The sequence below is a fragment of the Diaphorina citri genome, unplaced genomic scaffold (assembly GCF_000475195.1).
Source record: "Diaphorina citri unplaced genomic scaffold, Diaci psyllid genome assembly version 1.1 scaffold470, whole genome shotgun sequence".
In the NCBI taxonomy this organism is placed as follows: Eukaryota; Metazoa; Arthropoda; class Insecta; order Hemiptera; family Psyllidae; genus Diaphorina; species Diaphorina citri.
In genome coordinates this window covers 280,961-303,914 of record NW_007377905.1, presented here as the reverse complement: position 1 = coordinate 303,914, position 22,954 = coordinate 280,961, and the positions used below count along the sequence as shown (strand labels likewise).

At 37.5% G+C, this 22,954-nt stretch overlaps 1 protein-coding gene across 1 annotated transcript; it reads right to left on the bottom strand.

Annotated features, from left to right (window-relative positions):
• Positions 1 to 16,983: 16,983 nt before the first annotated feature.
• On the bottom strand, positions 16,984 to 22,810 carry LOC103509145 (EF-hand calcium-binding domain-containing protein 1). Its single transcript, XM_008473736.3, has 4 exons — positions 22,432 to 22,810; positions 19,312 to 19,444; positions 18,646 to 18,899; positions 16,984 to 18,180 (listed from the first exon to the last, which is right to left on the bottom strand). Exons 1-4 carry the CDS (start codon positions 22,695 to 22,697, stop codon positions 17,955 to 17,957), a joined length of 879 nt encoding a protein of 292 aa, XP_008471958.3. The 5' UTR covers positions 22,698 to 22,810; the 3' UTR covers positions 16,984 to 17,954.
• Between the last annotated feature and the right edge of the window lie 144 nt (positions 22,811 to 22,954).

Here is a 22,954-nt window from a genome sequence, read left to right as displayed (position 1 = left end):
GGGAATCGAACCCGCGGCCTAGCGCTTACAAGGCGGACGCACTACCAACTAAGCTAACTAGGCTGGCTGTAATTGGTCTTATTGGGCCCAATTTCATTGACTTCCTGGACTTGCTGCTTAATTTTTCTATATTTTTCTCACTTAATTTCAGTAAATAACATTTCAGAAATAGCTAAAGCCGCTACAACAACAAGATGACACAGGTAACGAGATAAACGTACCAGCAGATTTTCCAACAAACCAAAAAAGCGGTCGAAATCGACCGTCTATTTTTCTTTACCTAGACCTATCAAAGATGACCAGTTGTAAGACCTACCAATACATATTAAAATGGGCAGGAGTGTACCTACCTCATTAGATGGGCAATCATACGCACAGTAATATGTACCTATATATGCGCAGTAGTATCACATAGATGAGCAATAGTACTCATAGTAATCTACAAATGACCATAAATAAATGCTACATGGAGGTGAAATAGATAATTATGTAACTTGTACATTAAGCTTCAAGTAGGTTGTACAAATGTACAGTAATACAACATACATACCTGATTGAAAAGTCTAATTTTCCAAGGATGAAATAATTTTTCTAATCACTATAATAGTCATGTAATGATCGGATGAATAATGCAATAGCTGTAGCCTCTGTATAGTAGTATCACATAGATGAGCAATAGTACTCATAGTAATCTACAAATGACCATAAATAAATGCTACATGGAGGTGAAATAGATAATTACTTATGTAACTTGTACATTAAGCTTCAAGTAGTAGGTTGTACAAATGTACAGTAATACAACATACATACCTAATTGAAAAGTATAATTTTCCAAGGATGAAATAATTTTTCTAATCACTATAATAGTCATGTAATGATCGGATGAATAATGCAATAGCTGGTAGCCTCTGCACTTCTGTAGAGATAACTATAACTATAAAGTAGTTCGTATAGGTGACGATTTCTTGCTTTTACATTTCAAATTGGTTTTCTAGAGGCATTTTACATTTTGCATTTCAAATTGGTTTTCAAAAGCATTTTGCACATCTCTGACTATGATAGATAGATACAGCTGATGTAAGCAGCTATGACACGGGATAAAAAAGAGATAATTCCTCTATTTTGTCATCACCTTTCAGAAATAGCTAAAGCCGCTACAACAACAAGATGACACAGGTAACGAGATAAACGTACCAGCAGATTTTCCAACAAACCAAAAAAAGCGATCGAATAGCTAAAGCCGCTACAACAACAAGATGACACAGGTAACGAGATAAACGTAGGTATACATATAGGTACCAGCAGATTTTCCAACTGATCATTTGTTCCCTTCTTATTCTTACCTTGCAGTCCGGAACCAGAAAATTTTAAATAAAAGTTCAAGGTCATTCAAATGCGAAAATGAGGAAAATCCTAGAAAAGTTTCCTTTTCTAGGATATAAATGGCAATTCTAGGAAATAGCATCCGAACTGATATATATTGATAACAATACCAATAATAATTTTATATTTTATATTCTAGAACGTTGTACTATGCATTATTTTGTTCTGTGTACAAGAAAATAAATAAATAAAAATAAAAAAATAATAAGACTCTTTATTTCTGACAATAATTACAATCAAAGCGCGAAGTCAATGCCAAAGGCAATCTCAACCATTGAACCTTGAAATTCTAAAGTAAATGGAATTTTCAGAATTTCATTATATTTATTTATGTTTATGTACCTGATACCGTATAGGTAGACAGTATGCATTGGTTAATGTTTAAACTTTGCTCATAGACTAAATTGCACACGAAAATGGGACTTTGAAATTTTAAAACTGCATTCAATGTCACTCAAAATGAGGTTCATTTCGTGGGCCAGAATATCAGATGCATACATTGCATCGTAATACATAACTCTAATTCTCATTCGTTTTCCCACCAGATTGGTAAAGACGTCAGAGCTAAGGATTTTACTGAGCGTACTACGTTCTTCTTCTTTTTTAAGAGATTTGACATAGGGAACTGTGGGGTCTTATCGTCCCGAAATCGAAGAGAGAAGGAAGACAGGATAGGAGAAAGCCAGCCGTTCCGAGAACGAACATTATAGGTACGCGCTTACAAGGCAGACGCACTACCAACTAAGCTAACTAGGCTGGCTGTAGAGAGGTGAAGATGAGTTGTTGATGAGTAGGTACGATATTAGGAAGGTAGGAAAACTAAACTTGTGAATAGGTATGTAGGTAGGTATGTAGGTACGTAGGTAGGTAGGTAGGTATGTAGGTAGGTACTCGCCAGCCTGGATAGTTTGGAGGGTAGCGCGTCAGCCTTGTAAACGCTAGGTCACGGGTTCGATTCCCGCCCAGGGTGGATTTTTTCTTGGAAGGATATGGTTCGTTCTCGCGGCTGGCTTTTTCCTGTCCTGTCTTTCTTCTCTTTTCACTTTCGGGACGATAAGACCCTGGCAGTTACAGTGCATCGTAAGTTTACGTATTTTATTGTTATTGCTTTATTACATGCAATTCGAAATTTAAATATCTTGATACTTAATGCACTACGGTAGATAGTGATACTATTAAGGTACTACGAAAGTTTGGTTCTCCTGTAATGTGACCTTTTCGGTTTAGATTTTTTTCCCTCTTTTTTACTTGCCTTATCTAGCTTTTATATCATCCTATATCCTATAAGAAGGAAACTATAATGTATTTTTATTACTTGTTTACGTACAACGACTCTCGATAACTATAACAAAATATTTACCTTTGTCATGCCTATACATAATATTTAAGGCACCAAAAGTTAGAAAATTGCTCAAATTTTGATTGGTTTCGTGTCAAAATGTTTTTTCTCTTCCTGCTCTCCCGTCCAATATACCTACCGATCACGTGCCATTTTTTTTTTAAATCACGAAATATTTACTACCTACAGGATAAAATCCGCCCCGGGCGGGAATCGAACTCGCGGCCTAGCGCTTACAGGGCAGACGCACTACCAACTAAGCTAACTAGGCTGGACTACGTTCTTAATCAAAAATATTCTTATATTTTTACATTTTACCATTCAATACCTAATTAGGTAGTTATGTACCTACTTGTACATAGGTAGGTAAGAATTACTGAGCGTATTACGTTCTTCTGAGATCAAAAATATTCGTGTATTTTTACATTTTACCATTCGATGCCTTAAATAGGTAGGTACCTAATATGTACATGTACATAGGTAGGTAAAATAAAAAATCTAGAATATTCCGGCATCATCAGAAAATAAAATTCTTAATCATAAAAAACAACATTTTGGTACCTAGGTAGATTGTAGGTATCTATGTATGATTCATTCCATAAAGATGGTCATCTACGTAGGTATCTGCTACCTATATGAACTATGAACTTACCTATATGCTAAGGTAATAAATCTATGTATACCTAACCCTATGTATATATTTGATCATAAAAAAAAACAACAATTTGGTACCTAGGTAGATTGTATGTATCTATGTATATTAGGTAGGTATCTAGGTATGATTCATTCCATAAGGATGGTCATCTATGTAGGTATCTGCTACCTATATGAACTATGAACCTATCTATATGCTAAGGTAATACATCTATGTATACCTAACCCTATGTATTTATTTATGTATCCCTATGTAAATATTTATGTATTCCAACGATATTGATACAACTATCCCTATGTAAATAATTATGTATTCCAACGATATTGATACAACTATCCCTATGTAAATAATTATGTATTCCAATATAATTTATGTGTTCCAATGATATTGAGATTTAGCTCACGTGGCTAGAGTGGTTTGCCTTCAAGAGCGTTCCAATATAATTTATGTGTTCCAATGATATTGAGATTTAGCTCACGTGGCTAGAGTGGTTTGCCTTCAAGAGCGTCTCAATTAAGCTCCTCAAGTTTTATAACGAGATATAAAAACTTTTGTGCAATTTTTGAGACACTAATACATTTATTGGTCTCAAATAACATGCATTGGACTACAGAAGCAGTAGGTACATCCGCAGTCCATAAATAACCATGTCATTTGAGACCAGTTGCTGGTATGTTGGTGTCTCAAAATTGAACTTGTCTGGCTGGTTCTAGCAGTCTATGCTGGTAGTATAAACTTCTAATCTATTTGTCTTAAAATTACCCCAAACCCACCCTATAAAGGTATACCTATTTTTGCAAATCCATATAAATATGTATAGACACTCGGAAAATGTACCTGATGTGATAAAGAATTCGCCCTCAGAATGTGAATTCTATAATATTTATGTTGATAATTATGTAGCTAGATAAATACTAGGTAGTTGGGTAGTGCGTACCAATACTTACCTATTAAGTTCTTATACTTCATAGAGAAGGTACCTGTATTATATCCAGTACCTATCTAAACCTAATGAATGATGACTGGTATTTAGATGTAGATATTATCTTCCATACCTAACAGAGGAGGTATAAAACTATAGGTACTCTAGGTAGGTATGTACCTAGATACCTATCTGAACCTATAATAGAGAGGGAACGCCAAGTATTTTTTCTACAGCAAGAATTCACTAGGAAGAGACTTCAGCATAATTATCTTGGCACTCACGATTACTTTATAGTTAGAAACCAAGATATAAGAACAATAAAATTACAAGATAGGTCAGGTAGAATATGCAAGAACTTAATTTTTTCATTAATTTTCTACTTATTTCTATTACAAATGGTCAATTGGAGTTCCAGTCAACGTGAGTTACATGGGGGTTTATTTTTAAAATCATGCCATTTTGAATCAAGGATGCAAAATGGTGGTATTATTTTTAGATTTTTACAGCCAGGTCTGCGATCTCATATTAAACCATGGTCAAGCGAGCTTAACATCAGTGTTCTTTATGATCACTTGATCATTAACCGGTAAGTAACAGGTGTTATGTAGGTAGTAGGTTTTTTTTAAGAGGTTTGATAGAGGAAATTCACCGTTTTTAGACGCGATTCGAAAAAATTTTTCTTAAAAAAAAAAAAAAAAAAAAAAAACAAAAAAAAGTTTCACTTGGAAAAAAAAACTAGCAATTCTTAATACGAAAAAAGCGCTTCCCTACTTTACGGCTTTCCTGTAGACCTTTTGATAACAGAGTGAATATTTACCTGTGTTTCCTTTGGGATCAGTTTGTGCTCATTTCTCTGTAAAAGAACATTGGATAATCAAACTTTTGTCGTAGTTTCCAAGGTAAGTTCTGTGAACTGTGTAAGTCGAAAGTTGTTTTTTCAACATTGAACATGGTTGTACCTACTTGTACCCTTAAAATTTTGCATTATCTGATCGAGTTTCGAGTTTCAAGTCCATTCTTACTTTCCTCTTTTTCCTCGTAATTAACCAATCCCCCTCTGAATTACCTATTACATTTATTTTTTAATGGAAAAAAATAAGTTAAAAAGGTTTTTGCTTGGAATCGCTTTCGCATTTTGTACTTCAAGGTAAGTACCTAAAATTTTGCTTTATCTGATCAAGTTTCGAGTTTAAAGTCCATTCTTACTTTCCTCTTTTTCCTCGTAATTAACCAATCCCCCTCTGGATTACCTATTACATTTTTCATGGGAAAAAAAAAAGTTAAAAAGGTTTTTGCTTGGAATCGCTTTCGCATTTTGTACTTCAAGGTATTCTTATTTCAATCCGGGAACAGAAAAGTTTGATCAGAAAATTTCCACCCCGGCTGGGATTCGCACTCAGTACTTACGGGTTGAGAGCTAGCTCTCTTCACGTCTGAAAAGTATGCCGTGTCGCTTTGGCAACCCAAACTTTGGGCAGTCCGTCAATAAATTCTATTGATTGTTTCGGGACATTCCTCTCTAGACACCAATGTATTAGTATTGTATTTGTATACCCATCACAGTAAGATAGTCTTGTATCTCGCAGTACGTTGAGGATTAGAGATTTTGAATATCTAATGGTTTTGTGAAAGTTTTGCTTGGATGAAGAGTTCAACTTGTAAATCCGAGATCTCAACTGCATATTATCTACCTACGGTTTACGTTGTAGGTACCTCGGTACCTAGACTTCTTGTTGTCAAATATTGTACCATGTAGGTAATAAGCAGGTACTTAGAAGAACTTGAACATAAATAGGAAGGTAATAAGTAGGTAGAAGTATACACTCAAATAGATACCTACATTTACATTGATAGGTACGAGTATTCAGATAGACAGATAACTTCTAGTAGAAAATTATGAAACCATAGCATGCAGTGAAGATTTTTTAGCAAAAACTCGGTACATGTGTTATAGATCAGTTGCGCTTACTTGGGTGATGCGGGACCAGTTTGTTATGACTTGTGACACTCAACAGTAATTTAGTAGAGTCTACCTACAGTGATTTGGTAGAGTTGTTGTTGTTGTTGTAGCAGCAGGGGCCTCCTCAATATGCATCCCCAGTTCCGTCAGTCTCTTCAGTGAGAGACGGATTTTTCAGAGTCTACAGTAATTTGGAAGAATCAACATTCATGGTGACAGTGCAGTATCGGAGCACGGAAGAGTGTCTTCTGACCAACACTCAGAGTCTCAAGACCTGACAACTTACTTACCTTCCTAACTAAAAACTACACTGTATTTTATTCCATCAATTTCATTGCAGGAAAAATGAGGACCAACGGAATTTTTCTTTTTCTTCTATACGACTTCTAGATACCGAGATAAATCGATTTAAAAAATACCGGTATATCGTGAACTTTGACGTCACGGCATACGATAAGACTTAAGCAGTTACAGTTTCCTCTATCAACAAGTGAAATTTTTTTTTTTTTTTTTTTTTTTAGAGAGAGAAACTTTTTCGAATCGCGTCTAGAAACGGAGAAAGATCAACGCAGACTAAAAAACACTTCACTTCAAGCCTTATTTTACGCTCAGGTGAATGGCAAGGTAGGAACCGCGATCGGTATAACTCGCGAGAAGAGATCTCTCCTGAACTGTCGGGCAAGAATACTTGGATCGATCTGAATATGAAGACTGAATACTACCTAGTCGATCTGAATACTCGAATGGATCTGAGCGACAAACCTACACCTACAGTGGACTGAGCAGACTTTCTTCTAGCTGGTGTAGCTACAACATTGATGGTATGGAGTGGTGGTTTAAGGTGCATGCAGATGTTGTAGGTAGTAGAGGTCGACCATTGTCCACCGGAGTCGAAAAAAAAAAATAATAATAACATCGGGTAGGTCCTAATAAAATTGGTGAGCAATTAGTTTTTTTTTTTTTTTTTTTTTTTTTTTTTTTTTTTGAACTTTGAATTTTGGGTATTATACAGCCGAACCTGCTGTCTAGTTGAGAAACCTGCATAAACGGGGGGAGCGGGGAATCCTGGCCCCTTCATTTGTAATTGTAAGCGGGAAAAATTCGCCGGTCTTTTGGATTCAGAGTTGGACAGGTTTGACTGTATTTTGATCATTTGTTCCCTTCTTATTCTTACCTTGCAGTCCGGAACCAGAAAATTTTAAATAAAAGTTCAAGGTCATTCAAATGCGAAAATAAGGAAAATCCTAGAAAAGTTTCCTTTTCTAGGATATAAATAGCAATTCCAGGAAATAGCATCCGAACTGATATATATTGATAACAATACCAATAATAATAAGACTCTTTATTTCTGACAATAATACCAATCAGAGCGCGAAGTCAATGCCAAAGGCAATCTCAACCATTGAACCTTGAAATTCTAAAGTAGGTAAATGGAATTTTCAGAATTTCATTATATTTATTTATGTACCTAGGGATTTCGACCTGCGGAGTAAACTCTCCAAGCCATTGTTTAAGAAAGGTGAGATGTAGATTCGAGGCCCATTGACATTTGGGCAGCAATAAGCAGAAAAGAACAATCCATGAAGGGAATTATGAATGGAGCAGTTGCAGTTGGGTAAAAATTATGAATAAAAGGTCGATTCCTACGTAAAAAGTTGTGAAAAATCCAAATCAACTGCTTCTGTAGTCCAATGCATGTTATTTGAGACCAATAAATGTATTAGTGTCTCAAAAATTGCACATGTCCCAAAATTACCCCAACCGACCCTATACTATCTTGTTTTTAATAATATTTTATCTTGATTTATATGCACAATCAATGCAGAACATTATGTTCTATTGCTGGCAGCGATCAGCTGCTATCCACTCTGGCTGTTTGGAATTATAATGATCTTGATGAGGGAACATAGGGCAACACGGAACACTTGGCACAGAATTAAAGATCGTAAATTAGTAATATTGATTTGTAAGAAATGAACAAAGTTTTTATGAAAAGAGCGCCACGCCACAGTAGAGGTTTTTCGGCAAAGTAACAACTTTTAGAGGGAACAGAGGGAACTCTAAATAAATCTGTTAAAAAACGAAATGTTTTGTACATTTTTCAAAAGGTAGACATGACTCGTCCAAGCCTGCCATTGTAAAAGCTGCAACTAAAAACCACAGTTGTGTAAATATATGCATAAATATGGCTGTAAATATGTAGTTATATACCCCTGAATGATTATGAAAGCTGTAGGTTACTTGCGTACTATTTCAATTTTAACCTTCTAGTTGCGTACTAAAATGAAAAAAAAGATGTCCGATTTGCGTACTGGGTCTTTTTTGTTTATTTTTCAAAAGGTTGAGGGATTTTTTTTTTTTAACATGGGACAGAAACGTTCCCTTATGTACCTGGGTAGGTAGGTACATAGGTATAGGTACCTAGGTATCTACTGTGGGTATAATATGCTAAGATATACCTAATAGGTACCTACATAACTCTAATTCTCATTCGTTTTCCCACCAGATTGGTAAAGACGTCAGAGCTAAGGATTTTACTGAGCGTACTACGTTCTTCTTTTTTTTTAAAGAGATTCGACCATTTGACAGAGGGAACTGTAACTGATGCTATGGTCTTATCGTCCCGAAATCGAAGAGAGAAGTAAGATAGGATAGGAGGAAAGCCAGCCGTTCCGAGAACGAACTGCGTACTAAATGAAAAAAAAGATGTCCGATTTGCGTACTGGGTCTTTTTTGTTTATTTTTCAAAAGGTTGAGGGATTTTTTTTTTTTTAACATGGGACAGAAACGTTCCCTTGTTTTCTTAATTTTGCTCAAATAATTAAGAAGTCCTTTTTATATGTTTCCTAACCCTATACTAAACCCAATAACACACAAAAAGTTGATCATTTATGAATGATCTTGTTGTGTACTACCTAACACTATCATTCCTAAAATCCGCCCCGGGCGGGAATCGAACCCGCGGCCTAGCGCTTACAAGGCAGACGCACTACCAACTAAGACTAAGCTAACTAGGCTGGACTACGTTCTTCTGAGATCAAAAATATTCTTGTATTTTTACATTTTACCATTCAATACCTAAATAGGTAGGTAGGAATTACTGAGCGTATTACGTTCTTCTGAGATCAAAAATATATTCTTGTATTTTTACATTTTACCATTCGATGCCTTAAATAGGTAGGTAGGTACCTATGTACATGTACATAATACCTATGTACATGTACATGTTACCTATGTACTTGTACATGTACATAAAAAATCTAGAATATTCCGGCATCATCAGAAAATAAAATTCTTAATCATAAAAAACAACAATTTGGTACCTAGGCAGATTGTAGGTATCTATGTATATTAGGTAGGTACCTATCTAGGTATGATTCATTCCATAAAGATGGTCATCTACGTAGGTATCTGCTACCTATATGAACTATGAACCTACCTATATGCTAAGGTAATAAATCTACGTATACCTAACCTTATGTATTTATTTATGTATCCCTATGTAAATATTTATGTATTCCAACGATATCGATACAACTATCCCTATGTAAAAGCACGGAAGAGTGTCTTCTGACCAACACTCAGAGTCTTAAGACCTGACAACTTACTTACCTTCCTAACTAAAAACTACAGTGTATTTTATTCCATCAATTTCAACGCACGGAAGAGTGTCTTCTGACCAACACTCAGAGTCTTAAGACCTGACAACTTACTTACCTTCCTAACTAAAAACTACAGTGTATTTTTATTCCATCAATTTCAACCAATCATAAAGATCCTTTGCTCCACAGGAATATTCAGCTTCATCATCAAATCATCGTCTTTGACATTCCTTGCTCCACAGGAACAGTCTCATCAGTCATCCGCAAGACGAGGACCCAGACGAAGGTGTGCGGGATCTGGTGGAGTTGGCACTCCGCAAAATGGACTACGACAAAGATGGCAAGATTTCCTTCCAGGATTTCCAGCAGTCTGTGACGGACGAGCCTCTCCTTCTGGAAGCGTTTGGTCAGTGTCTTCCTTCGGACGCTGCGAGGCAGAGCTTCCTGTCGACGCTGCAAGCTTGCTAGACACTGGCGTCAAGAACATCCTACTGCATCGTCCACACTAAGGTCGAATGTCATCAAATGAAATTGGTCCACACTATAGTCCTTTTTTCCCTTGATTCCACCAAAAACCTGTGATCTTACCTTCTTATGTGGGATTTAGGCGATGTCGATCGACAGTGTGGAACCGGTTTAAACCGCCCGGAAGAACACTGATGTTAAGCTCGCTTGACCATGGTTTAATATGAGATCGCAGACCTGGCTGTAAAAATCTAAAAATAATACCACCATTTTGCATCCTTGATTCAAAATGGCATGATTTTAAAAATAAACCCCCATGTAACTCACGTTGACTGGAACTCCAATTGACCATTTGTAATAGAAATAAGTAGAAAATTAATGAAAAAATTAAGTTCTTGCATATTCAATTTCTTGACCCCGCCGGGAATCGAACCCGGGTCTCCCGCGTGCAAGGCGAGCGCAGTGACCACTACGCCATGGGAGCTGACTATAGTGTGTTGGTATGAAACAGTCTGTCTTTCTTTAAAATAATTCTAAGTAGTATGTTCTGTGTCCGTCTTAGTGGGTTCAAAGTATTGTCATATGCACCACCCCATGCACATAATTATGCAATACTGTAGGAGAGATTGAGCAAAAGAGTGGTATATCATTCTAAGAATTTTATTACTACAAACTCTCCTCAGGTTGTTGAATATATGCATGAGGTAGCGCATTTTCTTAGTCAAAGTTTGAGTGTGTACTGTCCATTTGAGGTGGTGATCAATAAATTTAATACTCCTAAGTACCGGATGTTGGTTGTTTTGTCCAAGTAAGTTAGTTGGTTGTCAGAGGAGGGAATTGTAAGGGTCATGTTATCTGGATCTACCTGACCTATCTTGTAATTTTATTGTTCTTATATCTTGGTTTCTAACTATAAAGTAATCGTGAGTGCCAAGATAATTATGCTGATGTCTCTTCCTAGTGAATGAATTCTTGCCTTATAATTCTTGCTGTAGAAAAAATACTTGGCGTTCCCTCTCTATTATAGGTTCAGATAGGTATCTAGGTACATACCTACCTAGAGTACCTAAAATTTTCAAAAATCCCCCCGGACGCCGGACAAACATGTAAAAACCCGGACATGTCCGGGAAAACCCGGACGTCTGGAAACCCTACATAGCATGCAGTGAAGATTTTTTCAGCAAAAACTTGGTACATGTGTTATAGATAGTCGCGCTTGGGTGATGTTTCAAAGTCATAGAGCAGGAAAAATGAGGACCAACGGAATTTTTCTTTTTCTTCTACGACTTCTAGATCCCGAGATAAATCAATTTAAAAAATACCGGTATATCGTGAACTTTGACGTCACGGCATACGATAAGACTTAAGCAGTTACAGTTCCCTCTATCAAACCTCTTAAAAAAAACCTACTACCTACATAACACCTGTTACTTACCGGTTAATGATCAAGTGATCATAAAGAACACTGATGTTAAGCTCGCTTGACCATGGTTTAATATGAGATCGCAGACCTGGCTGTAAAAATCTAAAAATAATACCACCATTTATGCAATTTAAAACAAAATGGCATGATTTTAAAAATAAACCCCCATGTAACTCACGTTGAAATCGTTGAATGGAACTCCAATTGACCATTTGTAATAGAAATAAGTAGAAAATTAATGAAATAATTTATTAAGTTCTTGCATATTATACCTGACCTATCTTGTAATTTTATTGTTCTTATATCTTGGTTTCTAACTATAAAGTAATCGTGAGTGCCAAGATAATTATGCTGAAGTCTCTTCCTAGTGAATTCTTGCTGTAGAAAAAATACTTGGCGTTCCCTCTCTATTATAGGTTCAGATAGGTATCTAGGTACATACCTACCTAGTTTTATACCTCCTCTGTTAGGTATGGAAGATAATATCTACATCTAAATACCAGTCATCATTTATTAGGTTTAGATAGGTACTGGATATAATACAGGTACCTTCTCTATGAGTTATAAGAACTTAATAGGTAAGTATTGGTACGCACTACCCAACTACCTGGTATTTATCTAGCTACATATCAACATAAACATTATAGAATTCACATTCTGAGGGCGAATTCTTTATCCCATCAGGTACATTTTCCGAGTGTATAGGTATATACATATTTATATGGATTTGCAAAAATAGGTATACCTTTATAGGGTGGGTTGGGGTAATTTTAAGACAAATAGATTAGAAGTTTATACTACCAGCATAGACTGCTAGAACCAGCCAGACAAGTTTAATTTTGAGACACTAACATACCAACAACTGGTCTCAAATGACATGGGTATGTATGGACTGCAGATGTACCTACTGCTTTTGTAGTCCAATGCATGTTATTTGAGACCAATAAATGTATTAGTGTCTCAAAAATTGCACATGTCCCAAAATTACCCCAACCCACCCTATACTATCTTGTTTTTAATAATATTTTATCTTGATTTATATGCACAATCTATGCAGAACATTATGTTCTATTGATGGCAGCGATCAGTTATCCACTCTGTACGTTTGGCATTATAATGATTCTGATGGGGGAACATAGGGTAACACGGAACACTTGGCACAAAACAGGGATCGTAAATTAGTAATATTGATTTGTAAGAAATGAGCAAAGTTTTTATGAAAAGAGCGCCACAGTAGAGGTTTTTCGGCAAAGTAATAACTTTTAGAGGGAACTCTAGATAAATCCCCAAGGAAGGACGATAAGACGAAACAACCTTATTTGTTTAAGATAAAGTTCGCCATATCTTCATGAGAATCGAACCCGCGACCTAGAGCTTACACGGTAGACGCACTACCGTCCGAGCTAACTAGGATGGCCCCAAGAAACAACCTTTTCTCTTCAGGATAAAATTCGTAATCGATGGGATAAGGTTCAGGCGGGAATGAAATCCAAGATAACTACATAAGTATAATAGGCTGACTTACTCAATTTTTCTCGCAAGAAATCGTCACCTATACGAACTACTTTATAGTTATAGGTATCTCTACAGAAGTACAGAGGCTACAGCTATTGCATTATTCATCCGATCATTACATGACTATTATAGTGATTAGAAAAATTATCTCATCCTTGGAAAATTATACTTTTCAAATTTCAATCAGGTATGTATGTTGTATTACTGTACATTTGTACAACCTACTTGAAGCTTAATGTACAAGTTTCATAATTATCTATTTCACCTCCATGTAGCATTGGAAGATAATATCTACATCTAAATACCAGTCATCATTCATTAGGTTTAGATAGGTACTGGATATAATACAGGTACCTTCTCTATGAATTATAAGACCTTAATAGGTAAGTATTGGTACGCACTACCCAACTACCTAGTATTTATCTAGCTACAGCTACATGCTACACTGCTACAACATAAATATTATAGAATTCACATTCTGAGGGCGAATTCTTTATCCCATCAGGTACATTTTCCGAGTGTATATACATATTTATATGGATTTGCAAAAACAGGTACCTATACCTTTATAGGGTGGGTTGGGGTAATTTTAAGACAAATACATAGATTAGAAGTTTATACTACCAGCATAGACTGCTAGCACCGGCCAGACAAGTTTAATTTTGAGACACTAACATACCAGCAACTGGTCTCAAATGACATGGTTATGTATTTTTTGTGGCACTTGATTTATTTTGGGAGGAACGACTTGGCGGGGTCTTTTTTATGCCACGAAGTGGTATTTTTTGGGGGGATAGTCTATACTGCTAGTTCTTTAGATAGTCTATATTGCAATGGTCAGTTCACAATACGATCTCTAGCGACTCTAGCCCATCCGTAGTAAACCCGTGTATTTGACACACACACTGCCCCCGGTTACAGGTTAGTAGGTAAAGTGGACCAGAATCCAGTGGATACTATCCAAGTATCGTGCAAGAACTACCTCAATACGAGATCTGTTGGAGATCAGATGAGTCAAGAACATGAAGACGAAATAAAATCGAGTAAAATACAACTTTGCTGAAGAGTTTCAAAGTAGTAATCAGCAGCTTCTTGAATATCTTGCAGAGGGTCTCCACTTCTTGCCTGAAGGAAAGTGGAAGAAGTTGAAACATCTAATGGAAGAAGTTAGAATATCTATAGGGGCCTATCTACATTATACTAGACAAACATAATAATACGGCAAATAGCGAAAACAGGAAGAAATTAGATTGTACTGCAGTAATTGCAGACATGATAAGAGTTTGTTTTGTTTTTAGTGGAAGAAAAATGAGGGTAAATACCTCTACTACCTTACTAGATGCCTCTTCATACTCATATTAGGCAGATATAGGTACATACCGAAAAAGAAAATTTTCAGGAAACTCTGGGGCGCTCTCAGTGGCCGCGAACGACATGCGACCCAGCTAGGTGAAAGTTGAACATCCCTGTTCTATGACAATCACAGAAATACTAGATTCGTTTTAGCTTAACCCGACCTTAAGGATGTTTGCCCCTACACCTAACACCCCTATTTATGAACAAAATGCTGGCTCTTAAGTTCGTGCTAAGCATAATCTCAAGGCATTTGATTGGTCAATTTTGACTTGAGACTGATCTAAGAACGATCATTCTTGTTCATAAATACGAGTGTAAGTCTCAGAGTGGGCTTTTTGTGTATTCGGAGTCAAGCAGATTCCTGACTGAGCTCGAAGATCCGGGCGAGCTTTAGTAGCTTTTTCGTTGGGTATAAAGAACTAGGTTCTTACAGAGTTTCATTACAGAAATTTTCTCTCCTATATTAATTTCGATTAAATATATTTCGGCATAATCCCAAGACGCGATTGTGTCGTCTTAGCGCGAATTTTCAAATTTTTGTAATTTTTTATTTAGTTGTTCTGATGATGGCCATAGTAATGGTCGAAATATATCAACTCGTCTGTCCTTTTATCTGTGAGAGTAAAAAAGGAAAGGGATTTTATTTTTCATAAAAAAAAAAAAACATTTCCAGAAAACATCACACTAGGGAACCCCTGCTCCATCTTCCAAGTTCGAACTTCTGGCCTTGTACCGGGTCCCTCGCAGCCTCAGGGACACTGCCCGTATAATCGCTATTTGGACCTTAGTTTTTATCCACCCTGATAACTGGCTGATGCACTTATTCCATTTTACACTTAGTGTTGAGGCTATTCTTTTCAGGAAGGATGTGAACTCAAGATGTAACGCACCATCAACCGAACAAATAAGTGGAGAAAAAGAGCCCCGAATATCTTCAACCGCCCTGTCATATTTAGTATGTTTCTCCGTGGCATGAGCTTTAGAAGTAGTTGTCCACTCTTGGGATTCGTAGGAAGGAGCGTCAGCGTTGATTACGCGATTATCAAAAAACGTAGCCTTTCCAGATTCCCAAATAACATTGACTTTGATATCAGTTATCAAAGCACCTCCATTAGGACCAGCCTCACGAACAACTGGTTCAATAGTCACACCATTATAGGCGAGGCCAGCTAATGCAGCACACTCATCACGCAAATAGTCATGAAAAATTACAGGTTCGAATCTCTCTAAAAGTGAAATAAATAGAGACAAATGTTTCATATTCGATTTGGGAATATATAATTCATGTATTCAAAAAATAGAATAATGAGGGTGATTTCATATACATAGGGAGGTTTTCTGTACAATTGGACATACACACGGATACGGTACATATTTTGTATTTGTAAATAAACATGAAAGTCGTATGGGTGAATATAGTTGTATTCGATTAATATGTGACTTTCAATTCAGTCATCATACGAAATTTCTCAATAGTTGTTTGGACAATGGCCCCCTACCACACACACTGCCAGTCCAAACTAGTCTAAAGAGAAATTTCGTATGATTACTGAATAGATCAGTTGCGCTTACTTGTGTGATGTTTCAAAGTCATAGAGCAGGAAAAATGAGGACCAACGGAATTTTTCTTTTTCTTCTACGACTTCTAGATACCGAGATAAATCGATTTAAATAATACCGGTAAATCGTAAAGTTTGACGTCACGGCATATGCTCCCGTAGGCGATGACGTCATAATTCACGACTCCCGCTTCGTTTGTTTGTGCGTAAGCGTTTCTGCGCATTTTGACGTTAAGTCTGACGTCACAACTCTTTGAACTTTTTAATTAGAACGGCAATTAAAAATTGAATTTTCGACCTTTTAAAGTCACTTTTTCGGAGTTTTGACTTTTGATTTGGATTTTTCACAACTTTTTACGTAGGAATCGACCTTTTATTCATAATTTTTACCCAACTGCAACTGCTCCATTAAGCTCCTCAAGTTTTATAACGAGATATAAAAACATAACAAAATGGTAAACAAACCTGCACAGGCTGATTTCTCAATGTATTCATCTAGTGTAAAGTTCATGCTTTGGAAGACTAAACATCAACTCAGTAGAATGAATATCGTCGGACCGGGAACTAAAGATTCTGATTACGATTTTCTGAGGATCTTGAATGTTTTGATACAGTTGAAAGACCCTATTTCTCGATTTTCTCCCCCATAACGCTGGCGTTAGAACTTTTTAATTAGAACGGCAATTAAAAATTGAATTTTCGACCTTTTAAAGTCACTTTTTCGGAGTTTTGACTTTTGATTTGGATTTTTCACAACTTTTTACGTAGGAATCGACCTTTTATTCATAATTTTTACCCAACTGCAACTGCTCCATTAAGCTCCTCAAGTTTTATAACGAGATATAAAAACATAACAAAATGGTAAACAAACCTGCACAGGCTGATTTCTCAATGTATTCATCTAGTGTAAAGTTCATGCTTTGGAAGACTAAACATCAACTCAGTAGAATGAATATCGTCGGACCGGGAACTAAAGATTCTGATTACGATTTTCTGAGGATCTTGAATGTTTTGATACAGTTGAAAGACCCTATTTCTCGATTTTCTCCTCCATAACGTTGGCGTTAAATCAGTTAATAGCGAGTTTTTGCAACCAAAATCAGCGTCCCGTTAACTGAACTCTTTAACGTTATTTGACGAAAACTTGTATTTATACATGCGCAGAAACGAGTTTTTGTCAAATAACGTTAAATCGTTTGGTTGCAAAAACTCGCTATTAAGTCAGCAATTCGTAAAAGATTCAGCCTTTTTGTGGCTTCTAAAAACATTGTGAAAAAAAGATCTTTTGTTTCCAGGCCGACGATATGACTAGAGACTAGATCAGTAGATGGATACTAAAATATAATAGATAAATATCTATCTATTTATGTACTATTATCAGGACAAAACTATCATCACCACAATGCACCGGAGAATCTACCTTGTGAAGCCAAACCCATACTCCTTTACTTATCACTTATCAGAAACGACGAAACATAAAAGCTAAAACCCCGGGCACTTACGCTCCGCCTGTCTATGTCCGTCAGATCGTCCGTTTGTTGCGGTCTGACAGACTGAATGGTCGGAGCGTATATGTGACCGGCCTAAAGACCCGGGCGGTTTAAACCGGTTCCACACTGTCGATCGACATCGCCTAAATCCCACATAAGAAGGTAAGATCACAGGTTTTTGGTGGAATCAAGGGAAAAAAGGACTATAGTGTGGACCAATTTCATTTGATGACATTCGACCTTAGTGTGGACGCTGCAACAGGATGTTCTTGACGCCAGTGTCTAGCAAGCTTGCAGCGTCGACAGGAAGCTCTGCCTCGCAGCGTCCGAAGGAAGACACTGACCAAACGCTTCCAGAAGGAGAGGCTCGTCCGTCACAGACTGCTGGAAATCCTGGAAGGAAATCTTGCCATCTTTGTCGTAGTCCATTTTGCGGAGTGCCAACTCCACCAGATCCCGCACACCTTCGTCTGGGTCCTCGTCTTGCGGATGACTGATGAGACTGTTCCTGTGGAGCAAGGAATGTCAAAGACGATGATTTGATGATGTAGCTGAATATTCCTGTGGAGCAAAGGATCTTTATGATTGAATGAAATTGATGGAATAAAATACAGTGTAGTTTTTAGTTAGGAAGGTAAGTAAGTTGTCAGGTCTTGAGACTCTGAGTGTTGGTCAGAAGACACTCTTCCGTGCTCCGATACTGCACTGTCACCATGAATGTTGATTCTTCCAAATTACTGTAGACTCTGAAAAATCTGTCTCTCACTGAAGAGACTGACGGAACTGGGGATGCATATTGAGGAGGCCCCTGCTGCTACAACAACAACAACAACAACAACTCTACCAAATCACTGTAGGTAGACTCTACTAAATTACTGTTGAGTGTCACAAGTCATAACAAACTGGTCCCTGCACTACACACAGTGTTCCAACATTCAAATCTAGCCTGTTGTAAGACTGATTTCTGCTATACCTGAGCAGTTGAAACATCTCCTCCCGCGTAATGAACCCGTCGTTGTTCAAATCGTAAATAAGGAACGTAAATTTGATGAGCTCTTCATTCGTGCCCCTAAGGAAACAGGACAGACCAAGCACCCACTCGTCCAAATGAATGACACCATCGCAGAGGCGGTCGAAAGCGCAGAAGATTCGCTCCATGAGGATCTCTTCGGTGACCAAGTCGAAGGTGTTGTGGAGGAGTTCTCGGAACACCACACGATCTAGACCCTGAAATGAGAACGGTGAGAAACCTTTGTATCTCTACGCTCTAAAAGTGTGGCAACACATAGTCGAACGGCCGTCGATCAACATCGAGCGATGTCGACTGAACTGTCCACACTGCGTCGATAACATGGTTCCTCCTCGTCGATCGAAGGCCGGTCGACTATGCTTAGACACACCTCAAGCAAACCGGAGCGGAGGTCCCGAATTCGATTTTCGGCAGAGTCAAAGTTTTTCTGGTTCTGTTCTTGGAATATGGGGTGCCCACAGCCTCTCAGGCACTTTTGTCGAACTATAAATCCAATCGATTCTGCTCGACTAACTCGACGGGAATGTTACTGGATGCCACGCCAGTGGTCTTTATACAAGGGAAGTTGCTAAACTGCCCACTGGCCGGTGTAAACCAGTCATTACTCACCTCTGTAACATTACTGGGAGGTAATCCTGACACCTGTACAACTACTGGAGTAGAAGTACTGATGGGAACTCCAGCATTACTAGAGGAGTTCAGCAGCTTCTTGAATATCTTGCAGAGGGTCTCCACTTCTTGCCTGAAGGAAAGTGGAAGAAGTTGAAACATCTAATGGAAGAAGTTAAAATATCTATAGGGGCCTATCTGCATTATACCAGACAAACATAATAATACTTAAACAAAAATAAAGATTATGGCAAATAGCGAAAAAAGGAAGAAATTAGGTTGTACTGCAGTAATTGCAGACATGATAAAAGTTTGTTTTGTTTTTAGTGGAAGAAAAATGAGGGTAAATACCTCTATACTACTTTACCAGATGCCTCTTCATACTCATATTAGGTAGATATATACATACCTACTGAAAAAGAAAATTTTCAGGAAACTCTGGGGCGCTCTCAGTGGCCGCGAACGACATGCGACCCAGCTAGGCGAAAGTTGAACATCCCTGTTATATGACAATCACAGAAATACTAGATTCGTTTTAGCTTAACCCGACCTTAAGGATGTTTGCCCCTACACCTAACACCCCTATTTATGAACAAAATGCTGGCTCTTAAGTTCGTGCTAAGCATAATCTCAAGGCATTTGATTGGTCAATTTTGACTTGAGACTGATCTAAGAACGATCATTCTTGTTCATAAATACGAGTGTAAGTCTCAGAGTGGGCTTTTTGTGTATTCGGAGCCAAGCAGATTCCTGACTGAGCTCGAAGATCCGGGCGAGCTTTAGTAGCTTTTTTGTTGGGTATAAAGAACTAGGTTCTTACTTAAAGAGTTTCATTACAGAAATTTTTTCTCCTATGTATATTAATTTCGATTAAATATATTTCATTTTGACTTGAGACTGATCTAAGAACGATCATTCTTGTTCATAAATACGAGTGTAAGTCTCAGAGTGGGCTTTTTGTGTATTCGGAGTCAAGCAGATTCCTGACTGAGCTCGAAGATCCGGGCGAGCTTTAGTAGCTTTTTCGTTGGGTATAAAGAACTAGGTTCTTACAGAGTTTCATTACAGAAATTTTCTCTCCTATATTAATTTCGATTAAATATATTTCGGCATAATCCCAAGACATGGACATCGAAGAAGACAAACTTGCACGAGGTTTTAAAAGAGACGAAATTTTTTTTCCATGAGTTTCCCAAGTTTTCATGTTTTAAAGACATTCATTAGAAACTTTTTTATTATGGGTAGATAGGTACTTTCCGAAAGTCTAATACCGTATAGGTAGACAGTATGCATTGGTTAATGTTTAAACTTTGCTCATAGACTAAATTGCACACGAAAATGGGACTTTGAAATTTAAAAACTGCACTCAATGTCACTCAAAATGAGGTTCATTTCGTGGGCCAGGATATCAGATGCATAAATTGCATCGTAGGTTTACGTATTTTATTGTTATTGCTTTATTACATGCAATTCGAAATTTAAATATCTTGATACTTAATGCACTACGGTAGATAGTGATACTATTAAGGTACTACGAAAGTTTGGTTCTCCTGTAATGTGACCTTTTCGGTTTAGATTTTTTCCCTCTTTTTTACTTGCCTTATCTTTTATATCCTATAAGAAGGAAACTAATGTATTTTTATTACTTGTTTACGTACAACGACTCTCGATAACTATAGGTAACAAAACATTTACCTTTGTCATGCCTACATAATATTTAAGGCACCGAAAGTTAGAAAATTGCTCAAATTTTGATTGGTTTCGTGTCAAAATGTTTTTTCTCTTCCTGCTCTCCCGCCCAATACCTACCGATCACGTGCCATTTTTTTTTTTTTTTTTTTTTTTTCCTCCCCCCCCCCCCCCCCCCCCCCCCCCCCGCCCCTTTTTTTTTTTTTTTTTTTTTTTTTTTATCACGAAATACCTATTTACTAAATAGGTATCAAAAAATCTTTGCCTAAAACGTAATAGGAGTCTATTACCTTGGTCCTTCATACCTATACTACCTACCTACATAATATTTTACCGCGCTAATAATACCTACCTACAATGGTAGTAACCACGTGAGACAAGACAGCAAGAAAAATATCTAGTTTCGAAAATCATTTCGAAACGAGAATTGGCAAGTTCAAGGTAAAATTGAACTTTAGCTGATATTTTTTATCATGTCAAAACTAATGGAAAATTAAATTGATATTGACACCTATACTGCTACATAATTATGTACCTAATTGTGTATGACATGGGTGTATCAAACGATGATAAAAAAATAAAATGAAAAGAAACTTTAATATTTTACTAAATGAAAGCAATGTGATAAGTAATACTCTAGCTAAATTACACACAACTTGAAGTGAACTTGAATTTGTACTCGTTTTTCGATTGCAAATATGTCAACGGGTTACTTTCTGGTGTTCTCGTGTTGACCCAGCACCTAAATGGGAAGTATTGTGTCTCTTCTCGCCCATCTGATGAGAGGCATACTACGGGATGGGCATGCTACGACACAGGCCACAAGCGTCCAATGTAGCAGTTGTTTCATCGCTACGAAAAAAAAACGGGGGGGAAACACTCATCTTTAAAAAAAAAAAAAAAAAAAAAAAAAAAAAAAAAACAAAAAAAGATTAATGAGATGAATACCGTTTATTCCTGCACCTCAAACAAGGTCGCACTAGCCTAGTTAGCTTGGTTGGTAGCGCGTCTGTAAGTGATAGGTCGAGGGTTCGATTTCCGCCCGGGGCGGATTTTATCCTGAAGGGATAAGATTCGTTCTAGGAACGGCTGGCTTTCTCCTATCCCATGTTCCTTCTCTCTTCTCGGGACGATAAGACCTTGGCAGTTACAGATCCCTCTAGCAAATCTTAAATTTCTGGGGGTGTTAAGTTTTATATTACTGAAAAAATAGGTCCACAGTAAAAAAAATGCATGTACCTACGTAGTCAGGAGTGTACTAAATCCTATACCGTCTGTGTCTCAAGAAAAGATGCAGTAAGTTACTTAAAAGTGAGTAATTGCCTCAGGTCTCAAGCATTATTTTTAAGATTCCTTATCTTTACCTTAAAAATAAATATAATAGGGAATTTTGCAAAAAAAAAGCTGATTTAGCTAAAATCCGTCACCCACCTGTTGAAATGCGATTGTTTTCTCAACGATTCGATCATCTTAACGTTGGCCTTGTTGGAATTCGCCAGCGCTGTTGCCATGCTGGACACTGCCACTCTGCCCTCACCGTCCATACTGGCACCACCGCCAGCTTTCTTCTTCTTCTGCTTCGGATCGCTCGCTTCACGACGGTCAGAAATGCGGCGCCCTCGCGACACAAACAGGGAGACGGTCTTGAACAGCGCAGTGCCATTCCGATGCTGGCTTCCCCTCGGTTGCTTTTCCATGGTGATGGCGTTTCCCCTTCCCCTTTCGTCGCTTGTTGTCCCCCTCTTCCGCTGGTTGTTCCCCTCGACCGCCTTTGATCGTGATCTACCTTCCCCTCTCTTTTCTTTACCGCGCGTTTTCCTTGTATTGGGATTTCTCCTCTGTTCTCCTCCTTGATGAAGTTTTTTTTTCTCCTCCTTTTTCTTCCTCCTCTTCTTCTTCCCCTTCTTTTCCTTTTTCTTCTTCTTCCTCTTAATCTTCCTCTTTCTCCTCCCTC